Source organism: Helianthus annuus, chromosome 8, assembly GCF_002127325.2.
Source record: "Helianthus annuus cultivar XRQ/B chromosome 8, HanXRQr2.0-SUNRISE, whole genome shotgun sequence".
Classification (NCBI taxonomy): Eukaryota; Viridiplantae; Streptophyta; class Magnoliopsida; order Asterales; family Asteraceae; genus Helianthus; species Helianthus annuus.
Window position 1 is genome coordinate 137474144 of NC_035440.2, and position 13178 is coordinate 137487321.

Genomic DNA, 13178 nt, shown 5'->3' on the forward strand with positions numbered 1-13178 from the left:
TGACACAAAACCGGTAACCTCCGTACACCTTAATTACTATTTAATGATTACAAGTATGTGCTTAAATGTCAACATTGACTTATTTGATGCTAAACAAGTGAATTCATGCACGTTGTATGATATAAAATATTGCTTTATACATAATCGAGGGCGTTGCATCAGAAACACTAGTAAACTCACAGGTAAGACACACTGTGTCAGCAAAACTGCAGAAAGTAGTCAGACATTGGAACTAGGGCCTAGGTGTAGGTTCAACGACAAGAATACATTAAAACCCAAGAGTACATACAAGGGTTAACATATAGACATTCCGGAAGCTAATACGCACTAAAAAGCACCCGAAACGCACTTTAAGTGCAGAATTTTATTAAATTCAGCTATAATCAGCTTTTAAACAAATAAATATCATGCAGGAATTATGTCATATCGTCCAGAATATTTCCCTAAGTGTTGGAAATTGAAAGGGTTACAAAAGGAAACATAAAGGACACTAAACAGTGCAATTTAGCGCCTTAACGAACCGGTATCTAACCGAACAACCGGACATAACCCGGAACATCAAAATATTATTAAAAGCATTGTTTAATTATTTCTGAGGTAATCATGGTCCCCGAACACCCTAACACACACTAAAATATCTAGTAACTAACTACACTAACTAGATACTTGGTATATGATTTCAAGGTAACTACATGGTTCAAAAATTACACTAACCCCCCCCCCCCCTTTGTTGATTTTCGGACCAAGCATAGCCCCACCATAAGATTTTTATAAATTTTCCCAAATCTCCTACATGATCTTCTTGGATTCCATATGATCTACCAAGATCTCCTAAAGATCATAATCTTAGATTTGGATTACAAGATGATTTTATAACCAAAAGTTACACTTAGACCCCTCCCTACATCTTAACCAAAATCGGTCCCAAATGGACCCACCCCAAGATTTACACCATACTCTCATATCTTGTCTAGATTATCTTCCAATTGTTTATTGGATTATTGCTTGATCATGTACACATAATATATGAGCATATCTTATATAATCATGGCTCATAGATCACCCTACCATACTCACAATCTTATCTTAGATTTTATTCCAATTATTTAGTAGATTGTTGCTTGAAGATCTTGCCATAATATATGAATGATCTATATATGTATGGTTGCCTAGATATTCATCATTTCCCAAAATCACCCTCCCAACTTCACTCTCTCTCTCCCACTTTCGGCTCTCCCCAAACCGCCACCATCACCAGCACATAACCACCATATTCATCCATCTTTGAACATCTTTCAAGTGTAGAAGAAGGGTTGTAGGAGCTTGCAACTTGTGGAGCTTCAAGAGGGCCTTTTTCTTGCTTGTTCTTCATCTTTTTCTCATCATCTTCATCATTAGATTCTACCCTAGCCTTGTGCTAGTAGTAAGTTACTTGTACACCCTTGATCATCTTGTTTTTGTAGTTACAAGTTGTAGTATGATGATTTTGTCTAAATCACAAGAACAACAACACTAAGATGGTGAATATGAAACTTTACTTGAAATTTGAACATAAAAGATTATATGAAGATGAAACCTTGTTAGATGAGGGTTGGGTTAAATCATACATGATATTTGATCGTTGGTTTCTTGATAAACCCGTTGTTCGGACATTAGTTGATACGATTTAGTAGCGTCTAAACTATGAATAAACATGCTGAATTGCATTTTCAGCCAACTTCGAAGGGCTGTAACTGGGCCCTAATTAAGCGAAAAATGTATTTTCTGAAGTCTAAATTTATGTATTATGAAATACGGTTCTAATGGCACTGGAATCATAATTTTTAGACTTCGTTTACTATTTTTAAAGTGTCGTTTTGTAACAGCAGCTAGAGCTGCATTTTTACTGCTGAAAATAAGCGTTATGTTTTCCGTCATAACTTGAAACCTGAGTAGAACCAGCCCCTAAAATTTATATCGTAGATGATCACTGATGTCAGAATGACCCTCCAACTGGAATTTCGTAAAACGGACTTACAATGAATTTTAAACGAATTATTCTGTAGGCTGTGGTCAGAAAATAACAAATCTGATCGCAGTTCGGTAAATGATTTTCTATAAAATATTGATGATGAACTGGACCCCGATATTTTTACACAATAATATTTGGTTCGGATAAGACATTCTGTAAAAATTTAGGAATTACTGGAATAAGATAGCCATTTTATTAAAATGTCTGAAAACAGTCCAGTTTTATATATTAAAACTGAAACGACAAAAGTAGTATCTTGCATGTCAGAATGTCGGGTTGATTAATTGAGAATGATCTAAAGTGTTATATGCTAAAGAAAATGATGTGCTACTTAGCATAGACACCTCCATTCACAAAGGAGACTATGGCGACATTTTCTAAAAACCCTCATACTTAGTAAATATTTTCTAGAAAAATGTTGCTAGTGTGTTCTAAACTATGCTTTTCGAATATAAACCTCGCCATAATTTTTGTAACAAAAACACATATACAACATACAAGATACATAACTCGGGTGCAAAGTGCAAAATACAAGAAACTTATATTTATTTTCTAGAAAGTAATATAAGTAAGACACTTAGTTAAAAATACGAATTATTTTTAACCCAAGAAAACATATACATAAAAGACAGTGACTTGTACTTGTACGATACAAGTGTAGTAACTAACGTTAAGAAAACACGTATAGGTCACGACGTTAATTAAGCAAATCCGGTGAAGTTTACGACGCAAGGAACGCAAAGTTGTGAGTTCATGCTCCCCCTTTTCTTTAAACTGTTTTTGTTTTACACTTCGGGGGTGAAATACATGTTACAAATTTTACAATGTTTACATGTGTTATGATGGGTACAAAAACATTCAAGTGAAACATTCTAGACCATGTCCCGAATAGGGTACCATAAGCACCATTAATCAACGTATACATTCAGACCGCGGAACAAAAGGTTAGATCTAATGGGTTTCAGGCAACCCCACTCTTGGCCTACTTCTACCAAAGAGTGCTTCTGTGTCTCAGTCAAGTCGACAAAAATGCCTAGGTTTGGTGGCTTCCTATGTCGTGACATATGTTAGTGGCCTTGCAAACCACTAGCAATCTCACACATTCAAACAGTCATAGTACCCAGTTACATATACGTTTACGAGTTACATTCAAACATTCATTCATTCTACAAGTTTTATACTATGTTTTCATTCAAGGATATTAAACATTCAAAAACAATCACTGCATGAATTCACACCAACATTATGTTGATGTTTTTCCAAAACTCACATGTATTTCAGGTAACTAAGGTGGATGTGCGCGCGGTCCTACGCATGCTTATGGATGTCGTCTATGTTTTGTTTTAAATAAAGTTGTAACCTTTAAGACAATATGCTATCTTGTGTTGTAAACACTTGACTTATGTTTTTGGCAATGTAATGTTTGAAGTTATTTTCGAGCATATAGTATGTTTACCTTTCGTATGCAATGAGAACCTTTCATGATCACACCTCGTGCTTCCGCCGCAGAAAGGGGTGTGACAGATTGGTATCAGAGCTGCGATTGTAGTGAACCAGGATTCCTTCTCGAGTCTAGTCTACAATCTCTAGGATTCTATCACGAAAATAAATTTTCAAAAGGTTTTCATTGCATAAAACGTCCCGCGACATCCACTGCCTGAAACTGTTTACATGAGTCTAGAAAAGACGCTACGTGACTTAGGGTGCACTGGGGTAGCACTTGTCTATGATTAAGGATTACTTGCAATTATGTGTGATAATTAGCATATACATGTACTAGATGTAGAATACCACTAGTATACATGACTTTGCTTGAAAACAATGACTTAACTGAAGGAGGAAACACGAGAATGAAACGAACTGTGCAGACTGTGCAAGGAGTTACGTAATTATGGATGCATACATAATTATGTAATTCAGTGCACAGAAACCACAGCAAGTCTTGTCACGTGTAGATTCCCTCAGTGCAAGCCTACTAAGTACTCTGCTAAAGTAATAATTGTTTGATGTTAATTATGTGGTATATACCTGTGAATATATATGCTACTACTGTTTAGTACAACGACATCAAACAAGTATTTAACCCTGTTGTGTTATGTTCTGTCAGAACATGGCACCCAGGAGAGCTGTGAATGCTCGAAATGGTGATCAACCTCCTCCTCCCCCACTGCCAAGAACTGCTGAAGAGTTGAACGCTCTACTGGAAGAAAGAATCTCTGCTGCTATTGCCCAGTACGAGGCGAACCGTACCCAAGACAGTGGAGGGCCAAGCAATGCTAGGCGTAACGGACATGGGGATTCGTCGGGAGGAAACGCAGCCCAAGGTAACCTTAAGACAATTTGCTAAGCATGGAGAAATTTATGAACGGTCCTTGCTTCATTATTTCTTCGAATGCTCATATGTGAATTGGTTGGGTTAATTACAAGCTGCACCTTCAAGCAGTTCCTCGACTGCAAACCAATGAACTATGATGGCACTGGAGGAGCGGTAGCATTTGTGCGTTGGACGGAGAAGACTGAGGCCACTATCCGCATGAGCAAGTGTACCGCGGATCAACAAGTCACCTTTGCTACTGGGTTATTTGTCGATAAAGCTTTGACTTGGTGGAACCTACAAGTCCAAACCCTAGGCGATGATGTCGCGTATGGCATGACTTGGGATGAACTGAAGGAGAAAATGCGAGAGAAGTATTGCTCTCGTGCCGAACTCCAAAGGTTGGAGACAGAGTTCTGGCACTTGACTATGGTGGGTGCTGACATCACTGGGTAAACTCAAAGGTTCCATGATTTGTCCAGAGTGATTCCCTACATGGTGACTCCGGAATTTAAGCACGTTGAACGCTACATTTGGGGACTGGCCCCTGAATTTCGCAGCATGGTGACTTCAGCCAAACCCCAAACAATCACTCAGGCTGTAACTCTGGCTGTCAGCCTTACTGAAGACTGTGTTCGTATGGAGAAACTATCACTGAACCCGACAGAGAAGACCGAGACACATGCTGAGTCGTCCGGTGACAAGAAGAGGAAGCATTCGAATCTGAATCAAGCAACTAGCAACAACAAGGGTTCAAACAACAAGAAGCGTGCCACTAACCCACCTAGGGAGACAAAAACCTTCGCAGCTGCAAACGAGTCTGGGGCTAAGAAGTATCAGGGCACTCTGCCCAAGTGTAACCGCTGTGGTTTTCATCATGTGGGAAATTGTCGTGTTGGGAAGTGCGAGAACTTCGGAAAGTCAGGCCATCGTACCGAAGATTGTTGGGGTAAAGGTATTGGAGGCCGCAATGGCAATGGTAATAGGAACGGGAATGGAAACCGTAACGGTGCTGGTAATGGGAACGATGGCGGAAATGGAAATGGCAACAATAACCGAATTGGAAATGAAGCTGGGCGAAACCAAGGATGCTTCAGATGTGGAAGCAATGAACATTTCATGAGAGACTGCCCAAAGAAAGACAATGCTCAGGCTCGAGCATTTGTGATTGGAGCAAAGGACGCACGCGAGGACCCTAACGTGGTCACCGGTACGTTTCTCGTTAACAATCACTTTGCATCCATATTATTTGACACTGGTGCCGATTATAGTTTCATGTCTGTGGAATTTAAACGTACGCTTGGGATAGAGCCTAGTAGATTGGATATTCCATACTCCATAGAATTAGCCAATGGTAAACTTGTTGAGTCGAGCGAAGTTGTTAGAGGATGCACACTAGAACTTGGTGGACGGAGATTTAGCATCGACCTCTTACCTATCCAATTAGGTAGCTTCGATGTGGTAGTCGGAATGGACTGGTTGTCCAAGAACAAAGCTGAAGTTATTTGTCATGAGAAAATCATTCGCATCCCTTTGGCGAATGATGAAACTCTCATCGTACATGGAGAAAAACGAGACGCGCCTCTCCGAATCATCAGTTGCATGAAGGCACAGAGGTGCTTAAGGAAAGGATGTGTTGCCTTCCTAGCACACGTTGTAGATAAGAAGGCTGAGGAGCCGAAACTCGAAGACATTCCTGTGGTGAAGGAATTTCCTGATGTTTTTCCCGAAGATCTGCCAGGACTCCCTCCGCAGCGTCAAGTCGAATTCCGTATAGACTTGGTCCCAGGAGCCGCTCCTGTAGCCAAGGCACCCTATCGGCTTGCACCATCTGAAATGCAAGAGTTATCTACACAACTCCAGGAGTTGTTGGATAAAGGATTCATAAGGCCAAGCTTCTCGCCCTGGGGAGCTCCAGTATTGTTCGTGAAGAAAAAGGATGGAACTCTGCGAATGTGCATCGATTACAGAGAACTGAACAAGCTCACTATCAAGAATCGGTACCCACTACCGAGGATTGATAACTTATTTGATCAGTTGCAAGGATCAAGCTACTATTCCAAGATCGATCTTCGATCTTGGTACCATCAGTTAAGGATACAAGAAGAAAGATTCCCAAAGACTGCATTCCGAACACGCTATGGGCATTACGAGTTTCTTGTGATGCCATTCGGGTTGACGAACGCTCCAGCGGTCTTTATGGATCTGATGAACCGTGTATGCAAACCATATCTCGATAAATTCGTGATTGTATTTATCGACGATATCTTGATCTACTCACGGACGAAAGAAGAAGCTTTTCAGCTACTCAAAAACAAGCTATGCGATGCACCAATACTGTTACTACCCGAAGGCATAGAAGACTTCGTGGTATACTGCGACGCTTCACGACAAGGTTTGGGTTGCGTGCTCATGCAACGCCAAAAGGTCATCGCTTACGCTTCAAGACAATTGAATGTACATGAAAGAAACTATACCACTCACGACCTGGAGCTGGGCGCAGTGGTATTTTCCTTGAAGATCTGGCGACACTATCTATATGGTACTCGGTGTACAATCTTCACAGATCACAAAAGCCTGCAACGATGGGTCAAGCTGTTAAATGACTACGACTGTGAGATTAAGTACCATCCTGGAAAGGCAAACGTCGTAGCGGATGCTTTAAGTCGGAAAGAAAGGGTTAAGACCCTAAGGGTTCGAGCTCTGGAAATGACTATTCGAACGAACCTCACTGCACGCATTCGTGACGCACAACAAGAAGCCCTGAAGATGGAAAACCGCAAAGCTGAATACCTCCGAGGTGCATTGAGGTACATGGCGCCAAATGAAGAGGGAGCCTTATACTTTAAAAAGCGTATTTGGGTTCCGCTCTATGGTGGCCTACGAGAAGTCATCCTTGATGAAGCGCACAAGTCAAGATACTCGATCCATCCAGGGTCGGACAAGATGTATCAAGACTTAAAGGAATACTATTGGTGGCCGAGACTCAAGAGTGACGTTGCTGTCTACGTAGGAAAATGCCTAACCTGTGCTAAGGTTAAGGCTGAATATCAGAAACCGTCCGGCCTATTACAACAACCAGAGATTCCCATGTGGAAGTGGGAGCAAATCTCGATGGACTTCATAACAAAATTACCCAGGACCCCTAGAGGGCACGATATGATATGGGTAATAGTCGACCGTCTAACGAAGTCTGCGCATTTCCTACCAATCCGAGAGAAGGATGGTACTGGAAAGCTTGCTGAGATATACCTGAAAGAGATTGTAATACGTCATGGAGTGCCTATCTCAATTATTTCAGACAGAGATGGACGCTTTGTCTCAAGAATCTGGCGATCCTTTCAGGAAGCCTTTGGATCTCAATTAGATCTGAGCACGGCATTCCATCCACAAACAGACGGATAGAGTGAACGAACCATACAAACATTAGAAGATATGCTTCGCGCATGTGTCATGGACCTAGGCGGCAGCTGGGATACTCACCTACCTTTAGTTGAGTTTTCCTATAATAACAGTTATCATACAAGCATCAAAGCCGCGCCATTCGAAGCTCTGTATGGCCGCAAGTGCCGATCACCCTTATGTTGGGCAGACGCCGGAGATAAACGTATGGTTGGTCCTGAATTGGTTCAAGAGACGACCGACAAGATTACACAGATCCAAGAGCGCATTAAGGCGGCTCGAGATCGACAAAAGAGCTACGCTGATCAAAGACGTAAACCATTAGAATTCGAGGTGGGAGACAAAGTTTTGTTGAAAGTCTCACCTTGGAAGGGCGTAGTCAGATTTGGAAAGCGTGGAAAGCTGAACCCACGATACATCGGACCATTCAAGATCTTAGAAAGAATAGGTACCGTAGCGTACAAGTTGGAGTTACCGGAGGAACTTAATGAGGTACATGATACGTTCCATGTATCCAATCTCAAGAAGAGTCCAACACAAGGAGACGTGATCATCCCTGCGGATGAAGTGCATATTGATGACGCCCTCCGATTTACAGAACAACCCGTTGAGGTTACCGACTGGAAAGTCAACAAGACCAGAAGGAGCAGTGTGAAACTTGTCAAAGTACGTTGGAACTCTAAACACGGACCCGAGTACACATGGGAACGTGAAGACCAGTTCAAAGAGAAGTACCCCCACCTATTCAAGAAGACTCCAGCTAGAGTTAGTTCAGCTTGAATTTCGGGACGAAATTCTTTTAACGGGGGGAGACTGTGACAACTGGCACAAAACCGGTAACCTCCGTACACCTTAATTACTATTTAACGATTACAATTATGTGCTTAAATGTCAACATTGCCTGATTTGATGCTAAACAAGTGAATTCATGCACGTTGTATGATATAAAATATTGCTTTATGCATAATCGAGGGCGTTGCGTCAGAAACAATAGTAAACTCACCGGTAAGACACACTGTGTCAGCAAAACTGCAGAAAGTAGTCAGACGTTGGAACTAGGGCCTAGGTGTAGGTTCAACGACAAGAATACATTAAAACCCAAGAGTACATACAAGGGTTAACATATAGACATTCCGGAAGCTAATACGCACTAAAAAGCACCCGAAACGCACTTTAAGTGCAGAATTTTATTAAATTCAGCTATAATCAGCTTTTAAACAAATAAATATCATGCAGGAATTATGTCATATCATCCAGAATATTTCCCTAAGTGTTGGAAATTAAAAGGGCTACAAAAGGAAACATAAAGGACACTAAACAGTGCAATTTAGCGCCTTAACGAACCGGTATCTAACCGGACATAACCCGGAACATCAAAATATTATTAAAAGCATTGTTTAATTATTTCTGAGGTAGTCATTGTCCCCGAACACCCTAACACACACTAAAATATCTAGTAACTAACTACACTAACTAGATACTTGGTATATGATTTCAAGTAACTACATGGTTCAAAAATTACACTAAACCCCCCCCCCCTTTGTTGATTTTCGGACCAAGCATGGCCCCACCATAAGATTTTTATAAATCTTCCCAAATCTCCTACATGATCTTCTTGGATTCCATATGATCTACCAAGATCTCCTAAAGATCATAATCTTAGATTTGGATTACAAGATGATTTTATAACCAAAAGTTACACTTAGACCCCTCCCTACATCTTAACCAAAATCGGTCCCAAATGGACCCACCCCAAGATTTACACCATACTCTCATATCTTGTCTAGATTATCTTCCAATTGTTTATTGAATTATTGCTTGATCATGTACACATAATATATGAACATATCTTATATAATCATGGCTCATAGATCACCCTACCATGCTCACAATCTTATCTTAGATTTTATTCCAATTATTTAGTAGATTGTTGCTTGAAGATCTTGCCATAATATATGAATGATCTATATATGTATGGTTGCCTAGATATTCATCATTTCCCAAAATCACCCTCCCAACTTCACTCTCTCTCTCCCACTTTCGGCTCTCCCCAAACCGCCACCATCACCACCACATAACCACCATATTCATCCATCTTTGAACATCTTTCAAGTGTAGAAGAAGGGTTGTAGGAGCTTGCAACTTGTGGAGCTTCAAGAGGGCCTTTTTCTTGCTTGTTCTTCATCTTTTTCTCATCATCTTCATCATTAGATTCTACCCTAGCCTTGTGCTAGTAGTAAGTTACTTGTACACCCTTGATCATCTTGTTTTTGTAGTTACAAGTTGTAGTATGATGATTTTGTCTAAATCACAAGAACAAGAACACTAAGATGGTGAATATGAAACTTTACTTGAAATTTGAACATAAAAGATTATATGAAGATGAAACCTTGTTAGATGAGGGTTGGGTTAAATCATACATGATATTTGATCGTTGGTTTCTTGATAAACCCGTTGTTCGGACATTAGTTGATACGATTTAGTAGCGTCTAAACTATGAATAAACATGCTGAATTGCATTTTCAGCCAACTTCGAAGGGCTGTAACTGGGCCCTAATTAAGCCAAAAATGAATTTTCTGAAGTCTAAATTTATGTATTATGAAATACGGTTCTAATGGCACTGGAATCATAATTTGTGGACTTCGTTTACTATTTTTAAAGTGTCGTTTTGTAACAGCAGCTAGAGCTGCATTTTTACTGCTGAAAATAAGCGTTCTGTTTTCCGTCATAACTTGAAACCTGAGTAGAACCAGCCCCTAAAATTTATATTGTAGATGATCCCTGATGTCAGAATGACCCTCCAACTGGAATTTCGTAAAACAGACTTACGATGAATTTTAAACGAATGACCCTCCAGCTGAATTCATCTTCCTGATTTTCAACAATTCCAATTCATGAGCTTCTATCTTTTCAATGAATGCACTGAGATTCAAATTCACAAAATCCGAGTTGTTTTTCAACATCATTTAGTACGTTTCCCATTCATCATAAGGTAATGCGTCGGACAACTTATCGATCCATTCCTCGTCTGTCTTTTTACTCTCCAATCTTCTCATTTCTACCACAAGATGGCAATAACGTTCAATCAACTGCTTCGTCGTTTCACCCTTCATCCCAGTAAAGATGTCGAACTCTTTCTTGATTAGGGCTTTCTTGCTTTTGATCATCGAAACACTGCCTTGGAACTTCAACTTTAATGCTTGCCACATCGATTGTGAGTCGTCATCATGTTGTAACAACATAAGAATATCTTCTTTTATCGCCTGTTGGAGAATACTGATCATCTTCTTCTCTGCCTTAAAATCATTCTATTCAGTCTCAGTCAAACATCCAATGCTTTTCGGTAATCCCACTCCATCAACAGGTGGAACATATTTTCTCTCTATCTTCATCCAACACTCAAAATGGTTGGCTTGTACCCAATTCTTGAAACGACCCGACCATCCGGCATACTCATCCAAGTTCATAAGCTTTGGCGGTTTCTGCATTGTTCCTAGTTCATTCTCCATGTTGACATTTTGAACTATGCTTGCCGGACTTTGTGTTGCCGTCATGCCGCTACCCGCGAAAAGATTGTAAAACTCTTGATTTTCCATTTTAAGTGACAAATTCTGAAAAAAATTTTAACTTTTTGATCAAACAAGTTACTTTTACAGAAAACTTTTCTACACAGACTGAATTCCCAACACGATATCACGAACGAAACGGACTTAACTCTCAAACCATGATTTTTACACAAAAATTGAATTTTTGAGCGAAATCACACTTTTGATATTTGGAGCGAAATCAAAAGTTTCTTTCTGAAGCGAAATCAGATAGTGGCTTTTTGGAGCGAAATATGAATGTTATCTCGAGCGAAATCAGGACCCTGAAAACTTTGGAGCGAAATCAAGAAGTAATTCCGAGCGGAATCACTTTTGGAGCGAAATCAGCGATTGAATCTCGAGCGAAATCAGACTTCACGAGCGAAGTCACTGATTTCGCTTCTACTGCTCGAGCGAAATCAGAATTTTTGGAGCGAAATCAACCAAAAACCTCCTGGAGCGAAATCAGGTTTCGAGACATTTTCTACCAATTTTAAGCCGTATTCTGAACTGAAACTCTCAAGGGTTTGTTAATTGTCAATTTTACACAATATGTCAAAAGTTCAGTCCATTTTGTCCGTGGCAATGTCCAGAAATTCAAAAAGTGTAGTAAAAAAGCTCTGATTCTGGTATTTTAGCTCATAACTGGCTCTGATACCAATTGTAGGATCATTATTGACGATCAATTGAGTCATTTAGAGCTAAACACCACTGTTTATGCAACGGAAATACACAAACAGCTTGAATCAAAGTAGAATAGAGTAGAAACAGAATGTTGATTACTTTAAACACGTTTTCTCATTAAACTTTCTCAGAAAAATTCGGCAGCAGTTTGGCTACACGATCGACATTCAGTTACAAAATGAGAAAATACACTGACTATATATAGGAGGGGTGATTTCGCTCCTAATGACACATTGTCATTTCGGGCGAAATCACATTGTCGTGATTTCAATCCAAATGACAACATGTCATTATGAGCGAAATCAGAACATAACATTTCATAACTTTCAAACAGCCCCCTAATCTTTACATAATTAGCAAATATGACCCCTAGACCCTATACAAGATCAACTAAGACTAAGACGCAGGCTTTAGACATTCGTGCACCAACACTTGCGGACCGTATGCACATACCCTTACGGTCCGTAAGGCATGCCCAGCAACCAGAATTTTCCCAGCAGCTTCCCAGCTCGTTCTTGAGGCCCTTGTTTGCAATTTTATGTTTTGGGGACCAAGTTAACACCTTCCCAAGCATGTTAGCTGGCCCATAACACTTGGATGGCTAGGATCTATTGCTTGGAGGTTACAAAAACACATGTCATGATCTTGTGAACCTCCAACAAGTATAAATACCCATGCCATTTCATTGTTGCAACTCACACTTGGTCTAAAATTCTCTAAGTTGATGTTTTATAACTTCATACCTGAGAATTTATAAGACCAAGTTCAAGCAAGGACCTTTTGTAAGCATTCTTTCATTCTTTTATTGCTTACTAGTTTAAAAAGTCAAACAGTGTTTGACTTTCAGTTTGACCAGTCAATGGTCAACGCAAAGTTCGGTTGAACTTTGTAACGTGATTGTAATCACGATCGTTATAATCCTTAGCGATTATACCTACTGATTACCACGTTATCTAGGCGTAGTGACGAGTCAAAGTCCCGGTCAAAATGCGTTTTAGCACGCATTTTGCAACGGAGCTACTTTTAGGTATCAAAACACTTTGTTTTGATACCAAATAAGTTTTCTAAGTAGGTTAAACATGTTTTGACATGTTTAACTCATCACTATTAGTTTTGTGCTTGTTTAGGGTCGTAAGTTAAGCGGTCTAAACAACCGCTTACACTTTCGAACCCGACCCGTTT

At 40.0% G+C, this 13178-nt stretch overlaps 1 protein-coding gene across 1 annotated transcript; it reads left to right on the forward strand.

Annotated features, from left to right (window-relative positions):
* The first annotated feature begins 4886 nt into the window (after positions 1–4886).
* Positions 4887–9845, forward strand: LOC110913816 (N66 matrix protein-like). The gene is made up of 2 exons (XM_022158635.1): positions 4887–5477; positions 9714–9845. Exons 1-2 carry the CDS (start codon positions 4887–4889, stop codon positions 9843–9845), a joined length of 723 nt encoding a protein of 240 aa, XP_022014327.1.
* Positions 9846–13178: the final 3333 nt, after the last annotated feature.

What these genes read in the sequence shown, in the direction of transcription:
- LOC110913816 (XM_022158635.1), top strand. Translation starts at nt 4,887, where the DNA reads ATGGTGACTTCAGCCAAACCCCAAACAATCACTCAGGCTGTAACTCTG. An exon ending in CAAAGAAAGACAATGCTCAG is followed by an intron (nt 5,478 to 9,713) that starts GCTCGAGCATTT and finishes ATGGTTGCCTAG; the next exon opens with ATATTCATCATTTCCCAAAA.